General features: G+C 44.3%; 1 protein-coding gene across 1 annotated transcript in view; it reads right to left on the reverse strand.

Moving 5' to 3' along the window:
- Positions 1–2,397, reverse strand: part of UBL3 (ubiquitin like 3) — a 222,849-nt gene extending 220,452 nt beyond the window's left edge. Inside the window, exon 1 of the mRNA XM_068267027.1 lies at positions 1,206–2,397. Within this exon, the coding sequence (XP_068123128.1) occupies positions 1,206–1,232 (27 nt within the window). The 5' untranslated portion in view covers positions 1,233–2,397. The remainder of the gene's footprint in view (positions 1–1,205) is intronic.
- Between the last annotated feature and the right edge of the window lie 21,067 nt (positions 2,398–23,464).

Consider the following 23,464-nt stretch of genomic DNA (forward strand, 5'->3'; position numbering starts at 1 on the left):
AATACTTTTTACTGTAAAGCATCTGAAAGCAAATAGGGAAGTTTAACAGAGAGCATATGAAAAGACTTCATAGATCACAAAAAAAAAACCTGCACTGCAGATAGAAACTGCTGATACAAGAAGGCTAGCAACTGAGTAGGGAACTCAAAACCTAAACTGAACCAAACGCTGACATTTCACATTAGTATGCAAGCTATACATTCCACTTCCCTCGGCTGGTAATGGATGCAGTTTAGACTATACTGGACGCAAAATAAAATACTCCATAAAATCCATATAATTTATTCAAGTATTGGAGTGGATACAAACCATTAAGAAAAAAAAAAAGACAAGCAGAGGATCCTAAAAAGCCATAGAAGCTGATGCAAAATAAATATACCAGTAAATCAATGCCAAAACATGGATACTGTCATCGTTAAATCATTTAAATAGTTACAAGATGCAAAGAAGTCCATCCTCACTTCTTTGCTACTTTTGGACAATCACATATTCATTGACATTTGTGCGCAGTGCCACCATTACAGACTCATTTCAGGATAGTGAGTCACTAAGTAGTAAAATGACAGCCTCACAGCTTACATCTTTAAAAAAACAAGTCAAAAATAGCAGCTCGCATTATTACTATGCAGATAGGTTACTGAGAAGGTCAGTGGTTGGCAGAGCTACCGATCACAACACAGCTCTATTAGTTTCACCACACTAGGCTGCCGACAGCTTAATTCTGATTGGTTGGCATTGCATTTTGATCAAAGTCCAATAGTGTTCTATTTGTAACCTTCGAAAAAAAAAAATCTGATTTAACAAAAAAAAAAAAACGGCAACATATAGACCTCCCAGAACATAAAAAGGTCTGTAGCTAGAAAACCATTTACTCAACAGAGATTAGGAAAAAAAAGCCCAGAATTTATTTCCATTTTAATCCTAAAAGTCTTACACTTTAAAACTAAAAGACAACTGAAATATATAGCGATGGCTACAAGGAAAATTAAATGACAGCAAACAGCACAGATCCATAAACATTCAATGAGAAGCACAACAGCAGCAGCAGCAGCTATAAAAGCAGCACTCCGTAAAGAATCTTAGATGTCTGATCCCATGTCTAAAACGCCATGCAATACAAAAAAAATTTAAAGTGTGGGTTACAGTAAAGAAAATAATTACATAAAACAAGAACATAGATCCATGGACATAGAGGGGCATCTTACCATTTCCCCTGGCACTGGATTTGACATCTTGACCAATGACTGTAGAACAAGACTAGACTGTAAAGGATCTAGAGGGTGCTCACTGCCCTGTGGCTTGCTTTATATCCAGAGAAAGCAATCTCCTGGCTGATGGTAAATGGTATCAGTATAGCCAAAGAAAGCAGGGGTCAGTTCTGGCATGGGGTGCACTAGCCCCTCTCCTGCTGGTGATGGAATGTGGTAGAGGGAGCACTAGGATGTTGGTACCCTCAGGCGTGAGACAGCGATAGTGGTGGCACACTGGTGCTGTCAAGTGGAAGGACTATGATGACCTGGAAGCTCCTACTATCAGGTGTTGGTAGACACCTTGCTATTGGTATGTTCAGAACTTGGATGGTGGTTCCCTCAGGTGTTGGTAAAGATGCTCTATCACTGTCATGTAGTGGTACTTTCAGGACCAGGAAGGTACTATTATGTGTTGTTGAACAAAGTAACGTAGTGCTGTCAGGTGGTGGTACTTTCAGAACCAGGATGGTGGTCTTCTCAACAGTTCTCAGGTGGTGGTACTGTCAGGACCAGGAAGGTTGTCTTGTAAGGGGTTGGTAAAAACACTGGTGTTGTCAGGTGCGGGTCCTTAGGTAGGTTGGTCCTTCCAGGTATTAGTAGATACTCTGCTTCTTTCAGGGGTTGGAAGATGGTCCGCTTAGGTGTTCAGGGATATAGGTGATGACACTTCAAAGTCCTATATGGAGGTGGTGACTGCCCTGCCCCCTGCACAGTGTAAAGTTTGGCTCCAGAGGCTGCAGGGGGTGAGGAGGTAACACATGTAGACACTGCTGGACAAGGGTGACACTGTGCCCCAACACGAGCATAAATAAAGGATAACAGCAGCAATAATACCAGCAGCTCTGACTGCCAGTGCAGGATCAGTAGCCTCCTCTGTGGGAGGGATCACACCGCGCGCAGCCACAGCACCAATCTAAAGGACTCCCCGTCACTGCCTCATCTCCGGTAACTGCGTAACCTTCTCCCGAGCACAGCGAAGGACACAGCAGGGCCGACAGAACCGTCGTGACCGGCTTCGTCTCTCCAGCTGCCCTAGTGCCCTTCCGCGCAGCAATTACCAGCTTCTCCTTCCTGTCATCGTCTCTCTGGCATAAACATGGCGGCCGTGGAGAACGGGGAGGGGCTTACGTGTGTGGATCCGCACGACCACGCCCCCATGCCGACCCGCTGCGGTAAGCGCCTGCGCTGCTTATTAGATTTGCGTCTGAAGCCAGTTGGACGCAGGGAGATGTAGTCTTTGCGACGTGATGTGATGACGTCATTGTGCGCTGCGTGCGCCTGAGCTGGTGGGGACCCCTGGAGGTCGGTTGTGACATCAATAGTTCTGCGTTTGACCGATTGCGTTCGGTGATGTGGGAAACTCTACGCAAATCCTATAGAGAGTAACATTTGCAGTTGTGCACTGTCAGCCTCCCATTGTTGTATATCATAGTAAGCGTGTATTAAATAGCATTGCCTGAAGTAGCCTGCACATCTGTCCTTTTTGCAAAAAGGTTATTGAAAGTACCTTGTGTGCATCCAATAAAGGCGTCTTGAAATTTGGGCGCCCAGTAATGCTGATAGTATAAAGTGTAAAATATAGGTATTAAATATCAATGTTTTACTATAGCCAAACCTAACCCTACTCTTGCACATAACCCTACTCTAACACTGACCCAGCGCCTGCTATTTACCAAGCGTCCAAAATTTCCATTTAGATGCTCAATTACCGATATTTTGCATTGGCGCCTATGGCGGCGCCCAAATAGTCCACTTGCCACCTGCGACCAAATTTGGAGGAAATCCAATTAGTGCCTTGTATCTTATACTGTATATAAGTAGATTGACTGACCCAGAGCACCTTAAAAGAACTGGAGCTGAGCATACATTTTAAAACACCTTGTGCTAATTCGGGCATGGGCATAATGGGGAAAAAAACCTTTTGATGGAGCATTTTATAGCAGTAGTAGAATATCAGTACATTTACTGATATTCTTCATTTTAATTGATATAGTGAATTATCGGTAATATTTTCAGATATTTCACTGACCTAATCTCTCCCTACTCTCACACAAAACCCTCCCCTAGTGGGCATCTAATATATCCCCCCCCCCCCCTCCCAGCAACTAATAACCATCCACCAGGCAACTAATAAACCCCCCTACCCCCACACACAGAAACTTATACTCCCCCACCTAATAAAGGAAAAGTCCGAGCAAAATAAAAAAAATGAGTTTCACTTACCTGGGGCTTCTACCAGCCCCATGCAGCCATCCTGTGCCCTCGTAGTCACTCACTGCTGCTCCAGTCCCCCGCTGGCAGCTTGCAAACCTCGGAGGTCAGCGGGCCGCATTGCGTACATTTTTACGCATTCCCGCTAGTGCAGGAACATTAACACATACATTTTTACACGTTACCGCTTCAATGCGTAAATTTTTACGCATTGAACCGGTAACGTGTAAAAATGTATGTGTTAATGTTCCTGCACTAGCGGGAATGCGGAAAAATGTACGCAATGCGACCCGCCGACCTCCGAGGTCGGCAAGCTGCCAGCGGGGGACTGGAGTAGCAGTGAGTGACTACGAGGGCACAGGATGGCTGCATGGGGCTGGTAGAAGTCCCAGGTAAGTGAAACTCATTTTTTTTATTTTGCTTGGACCTTCCCTTTAAACCCCTGCGACGATAACAAATGTTGCTCGCTATGGGAACTGTGGCTACTATTAGTGGACACTTTGCTTCCTATTTAGCAAGCACCCATTTTTGGTCACACTGTAATTAGCTGTACCGCAAGCTGAACCTCAGGTAAAAAAAACAAAACAAAAGGGTCCGCAGGTAGCAATGGTGGGGGTGAGGAGGACACGGGAACCCTCTATCTACTTTTTTTATTTTAAATCGCCTTGGGTACAGTTTAACTACTGCGAAAGAGAGGCTAAGTCTTTACCGGATCATCCACAAGGCAACCTGGGCAGGTGCCTTCGGCCTGGTGGATTTCATGGGGCCTGCCTGTCCTCTAAGCATCTTCCCCCATCTCATTTTAGCAAACAGGTAAGGTTTTAAGTATGGCGATCCAGCACTGCATCTTTTCCTACCTGAGATATTATGAATGGGTGTGCGCCGCAGGTCACACAGTAGAGAAACTGTAACCAGGAAGTGCCGAGGAGGACGCTGTAACCAGGGAGGATGGCAGTACATGTACAGCAGAGGTCTGCATTCTACAGACAGAGACTGTGGCAAAGAGGATCAAGAAGAGCTTCATGCTGAATGATGGTATCCTTGGATGACCAGAGAGAGACGGGGGAGGAGAGGAGAGCAGCGGCTCTAGAGCTAGCCTTGCCTAGTGTGTCTATCCCCCTCCCCTTAGATTGTAAGCCTTTGGCAGTGTCCTCCCTTCCCTAGTGTATTCTACATGATATTACTGGGCCTACCTAACCAGCCCAAAATCACATGATCATGTATCTTGTACATGCATCTTGTCCTATGTTGTATAACCTTGTTACGTCTGGCATCCTTTGTACTATTGCATGTAGTTATCTTCCACCGCGTAATATGTTGGCGCTTGCGCTTTATAAATACAATAAACAATAATAACCTCTGTGCCAATTGTATTTTGAGACATTTGCAATTCGTGTGCAATTGTGAACACTTCCTAAAAAATTTTTCTTGGGGGGGGGGGGATTATTTGTTGGTATGTTCTTGGGATGTGGGAGCAGGGCCGGCCTTAGGTTTCACAGCGCCCTGAGCGAAACCTGAAAATCTTCTTCCCACGTGCATATACACACGCACGCACGCACATATACACACACACAGGCCCATATGCAATTCCCCTTTTCTCCTGAGATATCTCCTAGAACAGTGGTTCCCAACCTTTTTGACATTGTGACACATCATGCCAAATGCTCAGATCTCTGTGACACGTCACGTATGTATAATAGAAAAAATACTATTAATAACCACAAATGGATGGAAACAGTGCATTATCCTGAATACACCTAAAAATGAAGGCTAGAAGCTTTCAGGAATATTAAAAAAAACAATCAGTGGGACTGTTAGCCGCCTCCCCCCATTTAGAATGATAGCACAGCACTGACAATTTGCACCACGTGTTATAGCCGCAGTGCGCCCCCCCCTAAAACGCCCTCAGACTCAGTTTAGGTAGGTAGCCAGGTATAGGTGCCCCCAGTATAGGATCTCATGTGTAGGTGCCCTCAATATAGGTTGCCAAGCATATGTGCCCCCAGTATAGGAAGTCAGTTGAAGGTCTCCATCCTCCCATAGGTAGCCAGGCGTAGGTGCCTCCAGTATAGGTAGCCAGGTGTTGGAGCCCTCAGTAAAGGTAGCCAGCTATAGGTGCCCTCAGTATAGGAAATGAGGTCTAGGTGCCCTCAGTATAGGTAACCAGCTATAGGCGCCCCCTTGGAAGCTGGCGCCCTGAGCGATCGCTCTGGTCGCTCATATCGAAGGCCGGCTATGTGTAGGAGACCACCCAATCTTAAAGTTAACTGAGCACCATTTTTAGCACCCAGGGCATCTCAGTAGCACATAAAAAATACATGCCAACAATGCAATGTGTATCATTATTAGAAAAAAAAAACTTACATTTTCCCTTTCCTTTTTACATTTAAAAGCTTATCCGAGGTTTTATTAGCCTACTTAAGTCGGCCTGCCCGCCTGCATATGTTTCAGGCAGCTAAGGACTAATGTAATTTTTTATTGTACATATTAGCAAGAAGTAAACAATACCTTTCATCAACAGAGGGGGGTGGGTAATTAGGACAACTGCTTCAAAGAGTTTATCCAGAGGGGAAGGTGTGAAGATAGCATCTGTGACTTCTGTAAATAAGGATAGCTAGAAGGGGAGGAGGGAACATGGCAGCTCCTATAGCTATTAGAAACCAGGAGACATTCCAAGGAGAAAAAGGGTGCTTAGTTACCTTTTAGCTCTGTAACATCACTAATTAGGGTTGGCTCACACGGGTTTCCCCCAATGTCTCGCCTAAGTGCATTTCGCAGCTGTCGGCGTTTTTCACATACATACCTCCCACACACACGCAGGGGGACCCAGAAAATATTGCTTCCAGGATCGCCTAAGTTCCAGACAGACAGTGTGAAAAATCGGGATAAAAATGCAGCGTTCCTGCAAATGACAGTAAATTATATTATCAGCTCTGTCCATTCATTTAAACCCAAATCAAACATTTTTTGAATTCAAAATATTTAGTTGCACCAATCTGACACATACAAAGATAAATAAACACTCCTTCAAGCCTATGAGCATTTCAGTGCATGCTTTTCACCCTTCTCTTTGCATAACTATGGTTATACAGGTGGCAGCCATTAGCAATTCCTCCTTTGCCGGACACCTCCTACGCCATCAGTCTGCCGGATTCTGTCCCGGCAATATGAAAGGAAGGGAGGGGTTTCTCCAATAAATGTATTTTTTTATATTTGTCATCATGCAGCTGAAAAAAAGGCTGCTATTTATTATTATAATTTAGAAAATAGATTTTATTTCTGAAATCTTGTATTTTTAATTTGGGTCAACTTTAAGCGACATGCACCCAGGGCATTGTTTAACATCACAGAATGCCCTCGTGCACCTGCCTTTAAACCTTAGCACCCCAACCTAACCCTCCTAACGGATGCCTGGCCCCATACTCACCTTTTGTCATCTTTGCTCAATCACAGTGCTCTTCCCCAACACGGTAGGCTTTTCAGGCATCCAATCACAGAGCCGCAGCAGTTTTGGCATAAGATCTGAGCACTTAGTTTACTGCCACACAGATGAAGCACTGTGTCTTACTATTCTCACTGCAATCAGAAACTTTCAATAGAAAGTACTTGCTTGAAATACTAGCCCTTTGCTATGGATACTCCCCATATGAAATATGTTGTTATGTGCAGACCAACACACCCGACATTAATCTCTCCCTCTGGCTTAAACATGACCTTGTCACAACAGAACAATACATCATAACACCTGTCACTAATGCTGGTAATAGATCTCTCTTGGTAGCCAAAGTTAAATCTAAATGTTTGCCCACTCCACCCAAAAAGCTCATTTTACAAAGGGATCACATGACTTTGATAGGAGCAGAGGCAATGACAGAAAAATGGTTACAGTGTAAAAGAGATGATTTTACATCAGTTTTACTACTATGGCCTCGATTCATAAACAGCAGTGCGATGAAAAAATCTTGTCGGGAAAATACCGCACTCGGTATTTTCCCGGTCTGTGTGCTAATTCAAAAAGATTTCCCCAGCTGCCCTTGGAGGTTGGTAAATTGCCGCAGCCCATTGAGCGGTAGAGTAGAGCAGTGTCTCGATTCTCTCTTTGCCCTGCAGAAATGAATCACACAGGCTTTCTCTGGCTCTCTCCACTGATGACTCAGACAGATGAGTCACACAGTCTTTCCCTGCCTGCTCAAATGATTCACACAGAGGGCTCTCTCCACTGATGACTCAAACAGACTTCGGCTCTCTGCACTTTTGCATTCATCAGAGCTGTCGGTAACGTGTTAAGACCTCACCAGAGGTGTCGGTAACTACCGCCAGGCTTACCGTACGTTGAAGGTTTTATGAATTGACATTTGCTGACAATTTACTGACATGTGTTGTCGGTAACTACAGCCAAGTCTGTAATTTATCTCCCTGGTCGGTAATGTCAGCTTTTCATGCGGTAACAGCCTTTATGAATTGACATTTTGCTAAGTGGTCGGTAAAGTCTGCTGTTTTCAGCATTACCGCATGAGGTAATGCTTTATGAATCAAGGCCTATGTGTCACTTTTTCTTCTGAAACAGCATTATGTCACATCAGAGTTGCTGGTGAGTCCAAAATAGGAGCGAGGAGAATTTTCCAAAGACACAGGCAGCAGTAACAAACTGCCAGAGGTTCTAAACCTTCCGTTTTATTCAAACTAAACAAATAAAATGTATTATTACTACTGCTACGACACTGGACAGACAGACTGGACAGGACCATGGGAGGACCACAGTTTACTGCAAATATATTATCTTGTTATAGTAAACTCTGTTATAGTAAAACTTCCAGGTTCTGGCCAAGCACCATTATATGTATATGGGCTGTGGAGTTGGAGCAATTTTGGGGTACCTGGAGTCGAAGTTGGTGGTTTCATAAACTTAGGAGTCGGATGATTTTTGTATCGACTCCACAGCCTTGATGGGAGTAACTCCTGGTATAGTAAACCCTGATATAATAGAACGTCTGTTATAGTAAACCTTTTTTTGAGCCCCAGCAGTATTCTGTATTCGTCTATAGTGGAAAGTGGGTGGGTGCATACATCATACGTCAGTCGAACACCCATAAGGCTGGCAGCCACTTGTAGCCTGCTCGCTATCTGCACACTACTCGGGGCCTGCGTAGATTACCTAAAAAGCAACAGCCAATGAGACCTATGCTTCCTGTGTAAGCTGCTGCCTGATTACTGAGGGAATTGCCTGTCATCTATGACTTGCTTGTGCACAGCTGCAACGCTACAGTATCATCCAGGCTGCACAGAAATGTGGACAGAGCAGTACACTATGCAGTGCAAGCTGGTGTATTATTGCATGAAAATCTCTGCATATTGAGCACTGAGCATTTTGATGTAGCTTAGACACTGTCTGTGCTCGCTTGCTGGAGCATTGAAAAGAAAAAAAATGACTCCCAATTTTTGACTGAATTAGGGTACAGTACTATAGTTAACTGTATATGCTTAAGTATGACAACTTCTGATATAGTAAACTACTTTTTCCCTTCCCTTGGAGACTTGAAAATAGAATTTATTGCAAATCACCCGGTTTACAACGTACATACAAGGAAACCATAATAAAATGGCAAAACAGTGTGCACACAAAACCTCAGTGAACTTAACTAACTATACAAACAAGAAATGTATACAATTGTACACATATTCAACCAACAGCACTACAAGCGAAGCAGGCAAGAATCACAACAACAGGTCGGTAAATACAGATCAAGAAACATACTCAGCGTTGTCCAGAGACTCAGGTTAGGCCTCATTCACACTAGGGAAGTTTCTGTGATCTTTTCAAAGCGCATTGCGCTGTGCGTTAAGCAAGGTACATTGTATTCTCATTAACGTGAATGTACTTTGTTCACATTTCTACGCTGAGCAGTAGTGTTGCATGCATTTCCGTGCATTGAGCTGTAAAGCGGAGATCAATGCTAGTGAATGGGTGCGCTTTTTTAGAGCATAGAAGCCCATGCGTTTTTACTCCTAATTGAAAAAATTAAAAAAAAAAAACCCAAAACACATTTTCATATGAAAACAAATCTTTATTGACAACTGCTACAATAAGCAAAACTTGCTTAGAAAAGCACACTGTAACACACTGAAACATGCACCGAAGCATGCGTTTTTTATCACGTGCTTCTACACGTATTTTCATGCAACAGATGTGAACGGAGCCTAAACACAAAATTCTGGCATTGATTAGTTCCTACAGAGTGCTTAAATAGAGAGGTCACACCTGCTGCATGATGAAGCCAGAGAGTGAGCTTAAAGAGAAACTCCGACCAAGAATTGAACTTTATTCCAATCAGTAGCTGATACCCCTTTTACATGAGAAATCTATACCTTTTCACAAACAGACCATCAGGGAGCGCTCTATGACTGATATTGTGGTGAAACCCCTCCCACAAGAAACTCTGAGGACTGTGGTACTCCTGGCAGTTTCCTGTCTGTGAACCTTGTTGCATTGTGGGAAATAGCTGTTTACAGCTGCTTCCAACTGCCAAAAAAGCATGCAGCAGCTACATCACCTGCCAACAGTAAAAATGTCACCATGTAATGAATGTCAGAATGTAAATCAGGGATTTAAAAGATTTTACAATGGGCAAACACTGACTAAATCATTTATACATAATTGTTGTAAAAATGAAGCACTTTTTTATTACATTATTTTCACTGGAGTTCCTCTTTAAAGGTGTGAGAGAACGCGGAAAAGCGGCCGCGTGTGCTGACAGCAAGGCGGCTAATTCCGCGTCCAGCACGGCGGTTTGCACACAGAAGCATGTGTCTAGTACTGTGAGAGAACGCGGAAAAGCCGCCGCGTGTACTGATATCAAGGCGGCTGGTTCCGCGTCCAGTGCGGCGGTTTGTACGCAGCAGCATGTGTCTGGTGTGGCTGGGTCTGTTAGTTCACACAGATTCAGGAATACGCGCGCGCGCGTTGAGAGGCAGAACTTTTATGACGGCCAAGGGGGGATCAGCTGACCAGGCTGATCAGCTGACCTCAGAGCAAGTAGCTATTGGTCTATCACTTAGGGGTGGCGCCAGAGAGCGCTACTCTATATATAGTTACTGCTGGACAGTCACAAGTTGTCTGCCGTTGCGAACACTACGTGGAAGCACTCAGACCTTAGTCAGATCCAACAGTGTGTTTGAACCAGGAGGACCTGGGAATTCACACTGAGCCAGATTACTACTGTGTTATTATTTGTGTTATACTTCAGACTAGTTCCAGGGTGTTGAGACCACGGACCTCACACCCAAGATTAGGGAACTTGTGTATCATTCTGTTATACTTCAGGCTAGTTCCAGGGTGTAGAGACCACGGACCTCACACCCAAGATTAGGGAACTTGTGTATCATTCTGTTATACATCAGACTGTCCCAGGGTGTAGAGACCACGGGCCTCACACCCAAGATTAGGGAACTTGTGTATCATTCTATTATACATCAGATTAGTTCCAGGGTGTAGAGACCACGGACCTCACACCCAAGACTAGGCATTGTTTGATATCTGTTATGACCTATTGCTTTCCTGACTACCTCTCCGCTCGCTGATTCGGTACCACGCATATCTGATCTTCCGTTGCCAACCCTGCATGCCTGGATACCGAATCAGTCTTCTGTCTTTGTACTTTGTCTGTCTGTGTGTTGCCGACCTGGCTTGCCCGACCTCGAGAACTATCTCTCTCCCTTAGGAGATAGTCTCCAGATCACCTTGTGACATCCACCTTCAGGTGTCACTCACTCACTGGTCCTTCCTACCTTCAGCCTGAGACTCCACCCCTTGGAAGATCTCAGGCTGCTGGAAGGTTCTCGTGCTTCTCTAAAGAGCAGTGTTGCCCACACTGCCAAGGATCACCTGCTCATCAGGTGGATTACTCAAAGTAAATACTGTTGCACCAAACACTCACGATATATACAGGTGTCCAGAGGTTAGTACTATATCTGTATTGTTGGTGATTCTGCAGATCATCAATAATCAGGTATATATATCTGTATTCTTGGTGATACTGCAGATCACCAATAATCAGATCCTCTCTGTGTGCTGACACCGATCGTTACAGAACGGTAGACCAAAACCAAATGGACGCACTGTATAGTCATGTTGAAGTCCTGACCGCCGCGGTAAACAATCTTTCCAGGGTAGTTTTGAACCAACAGACCCAGATCAGCTAGCTATTTGGGGCTATTCAGGAACTTCAATCAGCTATAAACTCAGTGCGATCTCCTCCAGTCACGGACATTCGTATGCCCGTACCTGAAAGGTTTTCTGGCAATAGATCTGACTTTCAGAATTTTAGAAATAGAGTGTTATCATACTTTGAGTTGAGGCCTAGTTCGTCTGGAACCGTGGCACAGAGAATTACGTTTATTAAGACTCTGTTGTCAGGGGATTCCCAGACCTGGGCATATAGTCTCCCGACAGGGCATAAGGCCCTAGCCTCGGTTGAGGAATTTTTTAAAGCAATGGCTATAATTTATGATGATCCGGACATGGCCTCCACCGCTGAGCAGAAACTCAAGACGTTGCGGCAGGGCAAGGGTCCAGTTGAAAATTACGCTGCTGAATTCAGGAAATGGGCAGTATCTGCGAGATGGGTGTCATTTGCACTTTTGGATTGTTTTTTGGCAGGGTTGTCGGATGCAATTCATGATGTGATGATTGGACATCCTGAGCCCAAATCTGTAGACGATGCAATTTCTTTGGCCGTGCAGATAGATCGCCGTTTGCACTACCAGAAACAGATTCGTGGTAGGAATGCTGTAAGGTCTATCTCAGACAACTCTTTTCGATCTTCGTCACCCTTTGACGAGCCGATGCAAATCGAATATTCAGGGCTGAGTCAGGTGAAAAAGAGTCACAGAAGGCCAAGAAAACGCGATGGGGCTAAGGGGCCAGGAGAATGCTGCCGTCTGGGGTTGGTCAACACCACAGGCGAGCAGTCGTTACCTCTTAACACTGGTCGTCTGCTCCTTCCCTGCTCTATTACATGGGAGGGTCAGACTAGTTCCGCAGAAGCCGTTGTGGATTCCGGTTCTGCAGCGAACCTCATTGATTACGATTTCGTAAAAGAATTGGGGATACCCCTGGTCCCATTGGACCGGCAGTTTCTGGTCACTGCAGTGGATGACTCTCCGTTACAGAGTGGTCAGACTCTCTTCCAAACCCCCTTGTTGTCATGTTGTTTAGGGGTGTTGCATGAAGAGAGATTACAGTTCCTGGTGATGCCCATGGCAACCTCCACCGTTGTTCTTGGTATGCCCTGGTTGCAACTCCATTCCCCACAGATTGATTGGGCTTCAGGACAGTTACTGAAATGGTCAGCCCATTGTCATCGGCATTGTTTGGGGAGAGTTGGGGTTGGTGCCACCAAGATACAGGTCGGAAAAGTGGCAGTACAGGTCAAAGCAGAAGCTTTAGTTAAATGTTCCGAGCCTAGGGCCGGCCTACCGCGGGAAGTAGTCGGGGCACCTGCGGAGACGGTGGAGGACTGGATGCCTAATCTGGGTCCTTGCCAGCGATACATTCTAGAGGGTAAAACATCTCGTCAGACCTCAACGGGTATATTACAACATTTACCAGTGTCAAGGAAACCCCGGACTCAGAAAAATCAGACTAATAAGAGAAAGTTTGTAGAGTGGGAGTTTTCCCCTGGAGACATGGTGTACGTATCCTCTCGGCATGGGGCCCTGAAGCGAGTATCACCCAAACTGGGTCCTACATTCATAGGACCATTCCCAGTGACCAGGAAAGTTAATGGTGTAACCTATGCTGTTGATCTCCCTGCCAGTATGAGAGGTGTAAGATCAGTCCATGTGTCTCTTTTGAAGCCAGCAGTGCACGTGGATTCCCCTCCCTCCCTCCCTGTGATGGTAAAAGACCAATCGGAATGTGAGACCGAAAAGATTCTAGACCCACATTCTGGGAACCCGGGTGGGAAGTGTCCGGAGTCCACTCCTCGGGGGGGGGGGGTACTGTGAGAGAACGCGGAAAAGCAGCAACGTGTGCTGACAGCAAGGCGGCTAATTCCGCGTCCAGCACGGCGGTTTGTACACAGAAGCATGTGCCTGGTACTGTGAGAGAACGCGGAAAAGCCGCCACGTGCACTGATAGCAAGGCGGCTGGTTCCGCGTCCAGTGCGGCGGTTTGTACGCAGCAGCATACGTCTGGTGTGGCTGGGTCTGTTAGTTCACACGGATTCAGGAATACGCGCGCGCGCGCGTTGAGAGGCAGAACTTTTATGACGACCAAGGGGGGATCAGCTGAGCAGGCTGGTCAGCTGACCTCAGAGCAAGTAGCTATTGGTCTATCACTTAGGGGTGGCGCCAGAGAGCGCTACTCTATATATAGTTACTGCTGGACAGTCACAAGTTGTCTACCGTTGCGAACACTACATGGAAGCACTCAGACGTTAGTCAGATCCAACAGTGTGTTTGAACCAGGAGGACCTGGGAATTCACACTGAACCAGATTACTACTGTGTTATTATTTGTGTTATACTTCAGACTAGTTCCAGGGTGTTGAGACCACGGACCTCACACCCAAGATTAGGGAACTTGTGTATCATTCTGTTATACTTCAGACTAGTTCCAGGGTGTAGAGACCACGGACCTCACACCCAAGATTAGGGAACTTGTATATCATTCTGTTATACATCAGACTAGTTCCAGGGTGTAGAGACCACGGACCTCACACCCAAGATTAGGGAACTTGTGTATCATTCTGTTATACATCAGATTAGTTCCAGGGTGTAGAGACCACGGACCTCACACCCAAGACTAGGCATTGTTTGATATCTGTTATGACCTATTGCTTTCCTGACTACCTCTCCGCTCGCTGATTCGGTACCACGCATACCTGATCTTCCGTTGCCAACCCTGCATGCCTTGGATACCGAATCAGTCTTCTGTCTTTGTACTTTGTCTGTCTGTGTGTTGCCGACCCGGCTTGCCCGACCTCGAGAGCTATCTCTCTCCCTTAGGAGATAGTCTCCAGATCACCTTGTGATATCCACCTTTAGGTGTCACTCACTCACTGGTCCTTCCTACTTTCAGCCTGAGACTCCACCCCTTGGAAGATCTCAGGCTGCTGGAAGGTTCTCGTGCTTCTCTAAAGAGCAGTGTTGCCCACACTGCCAAGGATCACCTGCTCATCAGGTGGATTACTCAAAGTAAATACTGTTGCACCAAACACTCACGATATATACAGGTGTCCAGAGGTTAGTACTATATCTGTATTGTTGGTGATTCTGCAGATCATCAATAATCAGGTATATATCTGTATTCTTGGTGATACTGCAGATCACCAATAATCAGATTCTCTCTGTGTGCTGACACCGATCGTTACAAAAGGATTCCTTAGCGCAAATCTAAATTTAAAAATGGGGAGCAAGCATGTGTAGTGGGCTCTCCTCAAGCCCACCCATCCCCCCATTTTCCTCCATCCCTCTCCGTTACTGTATACCAACCTTCCGAACGTACTTCCTGATTGGGAGGGTCGGTGCAGACTGCACAGACGCTGCCTGGTGTACGAGCATCCTTAATCCCGTGGATGGGAGCGCTCTGCGCATGCGCGCTGCGTACTTGTGATGTAGCCCGCATGCTCCTGGCATTGAGTGTGTGATTAAAGTGAACCTCCAGACTAAAAATCGACTCAGCAGCACTGAAAAGGCCTGGTGTCTCTTTAACAGTTTCACAGCATCAGAACTTTGTTTCTCTTATACAAACCTCATTTTTAGCTGCACAGAAGAAAACTGCCCAGGCATTTTTCCCCTGATGCTGTGCAAAGCATGATGGGATTTCTGATGTTGTTGTTCTCATTCTGCTGTTTTGGTGCAATTTTATTTTTTTTACATTTTGAATTTGACATTTGAAGCCTAGCGCATGCAGCTGGGAGGGGTTATCAGGACAAAAGACAGTTGGAACTGTGTCTTATGCTCCTTGTCACCTCCTTTCAACTAAAAAGATCGCTGCCCTCATGACAAAGATGGCAGCCCCCATGATTCACAAACATTTGCCTGTTCTTTTAAAACAGGGTGGGTAAAAAATTATATTACCTATCTATTCTAATTAACATAACTAATGTAACTTAATGACAGTATGTTTGTTTAGGCTGAAGTTCCCCTTTAAGGACGCGCATGCGTACCGATCACTCCCAATCAGGAAGTAGGTGCTCCCCATATACAGGGGTTTGCAAAAGTATTCGGCCCCCTTGAAGTTTTCCACATTTTGTCATATTACTGCCACAAACATGAATCAATTTTATTGGAATTCCACGTGAAAGACCAAAACAAAGTGGTGTACACGTGAGAAGTGGATCGAAAATCATACGATTCCAAACATTTTTTACAAATAAATAATTGCAAAGAGGGGTGTGCGTAATTATTCAGCCCCCTTTGGTCTGAGTGCAGTCAGTTGCCCATAGACATTGCCTCATGAGTGCTAATGACTAAATAGAGTGCACTTGTGTGTAATCTAATGTCAGTGCAAATACAGCTGCTCTGTGACGGCCTCAGAGGTTCTCTAAGAGAATATTGGGAGCAACAACACCATGAAGTCCAAACAACACACCAGGCAGGTCAGGGATAAAGTTATTGAGAAATGTAAAGCAGGCTTATGCTACAAAAAGATTTACAAAGCCTTGAACATCCCTCGGAGCACTGTTGAAGCGATCATTTAGAAATGGAAGGAGTATGGCACAACTGTAAACCTACCAAGACAAGGCCGTCCACCTAAACTCACAGGCCGAACAAGGAGAGCACTGATCAGAAATGCAGTCAAGAGGTCCATCGTGACTCTGGCCGAGCTGCAGAGATCTACAGCTCAAGTGGGGGAATCTGTCCATAGGACAACTATTACTGTCGGCTGAATGTCACCCAACTGGAGGGTCTGACAGACCCGTCGTTGGCGGAAGTAGTGCGTGTGTACGCACCTTAAGGATTGAAATGTTAACTTTAGAGAGCTATCCTTAACTTAAAGCGGATCCAAGATGAAAAACTATAACAAGTAACTTGTCTATATATCTTATCTAAAGTTTAGATAGTTTACATAGCAAATCTAGCTGCAAACAGCTTCAATAGAATATGATTATTTCTTCCTGTGATACAATGACAGCAGCCATGTTGTTTGTAAAGATTACACACAGGCAAGCTTATCTGCATCTTCAGCACTCAGCCTGTGAAAAAAAAACCTAATCCCCCCTCCTCCTCCCCTCTGCCTCTGAAATCTCTGGCTAGTAATACCTCCCCCTCTTCCTGCCCAAACTGAGCTCCCATGCTACTGTCTGAAAATGGCAAGGCTTGTTTAGTTTATAGGGAATTAGAGTATTAAAACAAAAACAAAAAAGTATTTGGCATGAGGAATGCCCTTTAAACAATAGGAAAGGAACACAATTATGCAATGAGTAAAAGTTCATCTCAGATCCACTTTAAAGACAGAAGAGTTAAGTTTACTACATGCCTTATCACCATGGTGATAACACTATAAACGTTATTAAAGAGGAGATACGCTTAGTAAATTGAGGCCATTGATGATGTCACAAACCACACATCAACTATGTATGTCTATGTACAGCCTTAAGGAAGATGTTGGTACTATATGAATAAAAAATAATTGTGGAGATTTCCTCTCATTTTCTGTCCTGGAATACCTCCTCATCCGCATAAACACTGGGACAGGAAGTGAAGGACGGCAATAAAAAATAATTAGGGTTGCTAAATCCTCTCCACGGTACAGAAAATATTTTATATGACACTGTTTCTGCCTGTTCACAGAGAGATTTCCCCAATACCTGTCTGGATAGAATGGAGTTTATTCACTAGTGAAATAATACATACAGTTACCGTTAGTTAACGTTTGCTCGAGTCATTGCACTGAGTTTTGTGCATGATGCACAAAAGCATAATCACATATTTTAGCATACAGTAATGTACCTGTCATTTTGTCGATCAACCAGTTACTCTAGTAGACCTTTGCATCATCCCAGTTACATGCAATCGTTGCTTTCAATATACCATTTAAAACAATGTATCACTTGCCTTATTTTTTATCATCCCCACTCCTCCTCAGAATAACTGCAAAGGGATCCAGTCCATGCAAGCACTTGTCTTCCAATAGTCCAGTTCCCCAATGAAGTAACACTGGCCAGTGCGGGATTGTGGGCAATAGAACTTAGTCCTGGCATCTGTTGATGCAGAGATGGCACCACTGTGTACATGGAAATTCCGTTTTCTCCCACCAACGCGTTTCACGTCATACAGACACTCTCTCAGTGGAAGGTTAATTGAATAAGGACTATACTGAGACATATTCTCACCAATAGGGGCAAAGGTCCAGATACATAGGGACGCAGCCACTGCCCAGGGCTCTTGTGGGGCCCAAACTACTTATCTTATGTCCAATACAGTCCTCCCCATTCTCCAGATTAGGTGTGGTTGTGGCCTCCCTTGTTCTAGGTCAGAGAATTATGATGGCCAGACTTTTTTAATAAACCCTGGCAGATGAGTCTATATGCTGTAGGAGTCACCACTATGGGGTAGGAGGAAATTGGTATGGGAAGGGGGTGCCCCATCATAGATTTGCAGGGGAAGGGGCCATAATTTGTTACGCCTCTGCACAGGACAATAATAATCCGAAAGAGACTTTTACCAAACTGATGTGTAATGGGGAATCATTTTACATAATAAGGAGCCAGGCGGTCTTCAGATCTCTTCATGTGGGCCAAAATCAGTAGTGGAAACTGAATAGAGCTTTATTTCTCCACAGTGAACAGCCACATACATTTTACATGTATGGAAATTATGGGAAAGGACAACAAACACCTTTTTTATATTTCAAAGCAAAACCCCTCTTGAGTAGTCCCAGCTTCAGATTCTGCTGTGTTCTCATTCTTGTATGATGATCCCTGGTCTTCCCAGCATGTGTCAGTGTGGTATCTTCCTGTTATTTGAGCTCTACACCATTTCCATTCACACATGTAACCCCGAGGCTGGAAACCTGACCCACCTGCGTCTTAGTGTTCCTCACCACACACAAATGCAGAGAGAGAGAGTGAGATGTGAGGCTACTTTACATTGTACGCAACATACCTTATCATATATTCAGAGGATAGCTGCAGGGGACCATGGAAAGTTGTTTGGTGACATTTTAGAAAACTTAACATTAGAGAAATATCCAACTAAGCTAAATATTAATATGTGATTTTAAAGATTTCTGTGAGTGCAAAGAAAAGAAGTGACTCGCTCACCACTTATGTATGTCATCTGTCCCTCAGTTGCACCAAGAAGAAAATTGCATCATGGATGCTCACACAATACCTGTCTTAATTTTGCTACATTCCTAGGTTTGAACCCTGGCAAGAATTATCTGAATGGAGTATGTTCCCACCTTGTTTGCATATGTTACCTGTTATCTCTGTATTTTCTACCCCCCCCCCCCCTCCCCTAGTGTTTCAGGCCCCCCGTTGTCCTATAGGTCCCTTCTGACATACTGCTGCCCCCTCAGAGAGATCTGCTACTGGAGCTCTAGTTGCAGGCTACTGCACATGCATGGTCCTGTCCGCGCACTTCCTTGAAAGTGGTCTCGCCACCAGTAGTGTTCTGCACTGGAAGAAGTCTCAGGTAAGTAAAAATCCACTTTTTTCCCCAATTAAGTGTACAAAAATTAAAAATGTTCCTGCTCTATGGTAAGTACATTAAATAACAAGCCTCATCGGGGAACTATAGAGAAAATGTATTGAAACCTGTGCAGGGAAAATGGGAACAAAACATGCAAAAGTGAAGCAGTTTCTCAGAGCAGAAACCTTGTTCTGAGCATGTGCTCTATGTTTTGACCAGTTTTGCTCCTATTTTCAATGAACTAGGTTAGATAAATCACGTACGTATTAGTATGCCATCAGTGAGGTGGGCACAAGGTGAGCCAAATGATGGCTCACCCTGCTGCCGCAGTAATTCCCGGCGGTATTAAATACTATTCCCCCTCCAAATTGTAGCAACTCAAAGGAAGAAGTTATTTGGGGTCCAGCAATCCCTGGCACCCCTAATTACTATATGGACTATAGCTTTACAGCTATAGCAGCGCCCAACTCTGGTGATACGCGTCCAGCACATGGCACCGAGATTACCTGCTTTGGAGAAATCTGCCTTGAGTGATGTGAATGGTACTATTATAGTGATGATAAAGGCAATAATGGTTTTATTTAAACATTAACCACTTCACCACTGAGGGGTTTTACCCCCTGAGCACCAGAGCAATTTTCACCTTTCAGCGCTCCTTCCATTCATTCGTCTATAACTTTATCATTACTTATCGCAATGAAATGAACTATATCTTGTTTTTTCCGCCACCAATTAGGCTTTCTTTAGGTGGGACATTATGCCAAGAATTATTTTTTTCTAAATGTGTTTTAATGGGAAAATAGGAAAAATGTGGGGAAAAAAATAATTATTTTTCAGTTTTCGGCCATTATAGTTTTTAAATAACGCATGCTACTGTAATTAAAACCCATGAAACGTATTTGCCCTTTTGTCCCGGTTATAAAACCATTTAAATTATGTCCCTATCACAATGTTTGGCGCCAATATTTTATTTGGAAATAAAGGTGCATTTTTTTCAGTTTTGCGTCCATCCCTAATTACAAGCCCATAGTTTATAAAGTAACAGTGTTATACCCTCTTGACATAAATATTTAAAAAGTTCAGTCCCTAAGGTAACTATTTATGTATTTTTTTTAATTGTACATTTTTTAATTTTTTTTTAATTACAAAAAAAAAAAAAAAATGAGGAGTGTGGGAGGTAATGAGTTAATTTTATGTGTAAAAGTCATTTATTTGTATGTGAAAAATGTGTAGGGTGTAGTTTACTATTTGGCCACAAGATGGCCACAGTAACTTTTTGTTTTAATGCGACCTCCAAGCTTCCTTCCGGAAGCTTGGAGGAAGTATAAGGAGGCTGGACACGTGAGTTTTTTCTCACAATGATCGCGCTGCCCATAGGAGAGCAGCTGATCATTGCGGGGCTTAGATCAACGAACGGGAATGGATTTTCCCGTTCATTGATCTCTGGGCGAGCGGGCGGCGGCGTGGTTACTAGCGGCGGGCGGCGTGTTTACGAGCGGGAGCGCGGGCAGCGTCGGGAACGCGGAAAGTACGTGTTTCTCCGTCCCTGGTTTTTAAAGGATGGAAAAAGGGGCGGAGAAATACGTACACGCGGGGGTAAAGTGGTTAAATTCCAACGCCAAGATAAAGGGAAAATTTTGGATGTGGATAGTTTCTAAAGGGGTTGTTTTAGTTTGAACCAGAGATGTGATTTCATAGGGAACTGAAACCTTGCCCACACACTGAAAATGTTAAGGGCCCTTTCACACCGGGGGGAGGTGCCGTGCAATGAAAGTCTATGGAGACTTTCATACTTCCGCAGTATGGCGCAGTATAACGTGACATTTTCACTGCATCCCCGACGCAGGTCCAAAACTACATTAACGCTGCGGTGATGCGTCGACTTGAGACGATCTGCATCGGCCTGGAGGTCATGTCAGTCTGTGGCGACGCGTGGATTTGTAAAAAATTACCGGCACAACATTGCGGCGCGCATGCGCGGAAGTGTATTTAAACTACGCTTCCACATACCCGAAGCAGGAAGTGATGGCAAGCGTGCGTCACACGCGCGCTACTTCCTGCTTGGCCGGTGGCCAGACAGGGAACACCTCGCAATAGTGCAATGTTCCCTGAAGGCCTGTTTTTGACAGTGCTGTGCGTTGGGCACGACGCACCGCATCACCAACGCTGGTTTACAATGTGAAACCAGCCTAAAGCTAATGAACAGGTGTTATAGAGCAGTGTTTCTCAACATTTTATTGGCATGTACCCCTTTTAAAACCCTGTACTCACCAAGTACCCCCTAGCATAGTAAACATTATCACACGTACCCCTTGACAAATATATATTTCATCGTAGTACATGATGATTAGTTCTAAACAATTTTCAAGCATTTACTATTGCTTTTAATTAGCTAAAACACTAATTTGGTGTTGTTTAAATAAGATTTATAATTTTCTAAAACTCCAAATTTGTTATTCTTGGTTAATTATATCAAGCCCGAGTACCCCCTGGAACCATCAGAAGTACCCCCTGGGGTACGCGTACCACACGTTGAGAACCTAGGTTATAGAGCACATCCATCATTTTTAACTAAAAATTCAGATATTTAAAAGCCTAACATTATAAGGAGACATAGCTATATTACGGGGTTGATTCACTAAACCATGCTAACTCATAGCACGGCCTCGCTATCGTTTTGCGCGCTTTATAACAAGTGTAATGGTTTTCATGCACAAACGTGAATTTTTGCAAAAATTTGCATTTGCTCACGAAAACCGTTATGCGCATTATAACGCATGCAAAACGCTAGCGCGGCCTTGCTATGAGTTAGCACAGTTTTGTGAATCAACTCCTATATCTTTTATCAGTGGGCTTGGTGTCCCCCAAAAATTGAGCCTTCAATAAACAGAATTTTGTTCATTAAACCTATTACTAGCGGTTTTCTCTGGTCAAACTTCTACTTCTGAACTTTCTAGCTCGAAAAGACTTGCAGGGCCATACCCTGTTAAACTAGAATATAAGTCTGGCCATACCAAAACATAATAGGAGCCTTTTGTCCCAGTTCTATATTGCCCATACAGTTATCCTATCCTGCATTTGTTCGAAAGTAATGTTTTGCATGTAAAAATCACACTTCTCTCTTCAAGCTACAGCTAGTAGTGGGACATGGTTATGTCATATCAAGTTCTGTGTGAGAGTTTTAAAGGGTAGAAAAACAGCACTCTGTTGTTCAGGACCAATCCAGCTGTCATATAACGTCCATACCCGCTAAGCGATTTTCCCAAACAATTTTGTGCGACAAGTGATTTTATTTGCAATATCACGCAACATTGTTTAACGGAAATTCATTAAATGATGATTCATGACAAACGCCACCGATGGCGATTGTTTATTTTTTAATTAAGTCCAATTAAGTCGTGGAGGATCATTCCGATCCTCCTTGACTTCTGCGGGTCTTGCTTGGATCGTGTAAACTATCATTTACATTATCGTTCGTTTATGACTTTGCAAACAACGCTTGCAGATTCAGCTAGATGGATTGGGGGAACTATTAAAATGGATACTCCTATCTCCCAGAGTATCAGGTGGGAATGAGCCCTTTGCTTAACAGACTGCAGGAGTACTGTGGCATCAATGGCTCAGTCTTCCAGTGGTTCAGATCATTCTTGAATCTTGAGTGACAGAACACAGAGAGTATCCCTAGGACCTGCCATGTCCAACCCTGCACCTCTAAAATTTGGAGTGCCACAAGGATCAATCCCATCCCCTCTTCTGTTTGCAATCTACATTTTACCACTCGGTACAATTATCCAACAACATGGCCTGACGTACCACTGCTATGCCAATGACACACAGCTATACCTGTCCTTCAAACCTGGTGGAACAGACCCTACTCCAAAAATAAATTCTTGCTTAGCTGAACTACAGGCGTGGATGAATGACAACTGGTTGAAATTGATTGCTGACAAAACTGAGGTCCTTGTTGTCCAAAGCCAGCGCTTGCCATCAAAACAGCTCTATCTTAAATCAACACCAATCAGGATTGGGAATTCAGACATAAACAGCTCCAACCTTGTGCGCAGCCTTGGTGTGCTAATCGATGGGGAATCAAGTTCCAGAAACCAAATTTCGGCCGTAGTCAAATCTTCCTACTTTCATCTGAAGAACATTGCAAAAATTAATCATCCGATTCCCCCAGATGATCTTCCAACCCTAGTTAATGCCTTCATCACATCACGACTGGACTACTGCAATGCCCTTTATGCAGGCCTCCCAAACAAGGACCTGCATCGCCTGCAATTAGTGCAGAATGCTGCTGCCAGATTTCTAACAAACCAGCCTCGCCACTGTCACATTACACCGATCCTTCGCTCACTCACTGCA

Source organism: Hyperolius riggenbachi, chromosome 2 (assembly GCF_040937935.1).
Source record: "Hyperolius riggenbachi isolate aHypRig1 chromosome 2, aHypRig1.pri, whole genome shotgun sequence".
Lineage (NCBI taxonomy): Eukaryota > Metazoa > Chordata > Amphibia > Anura > Hyperoliidae > Hyperolius > Hyperolius riggenbachi.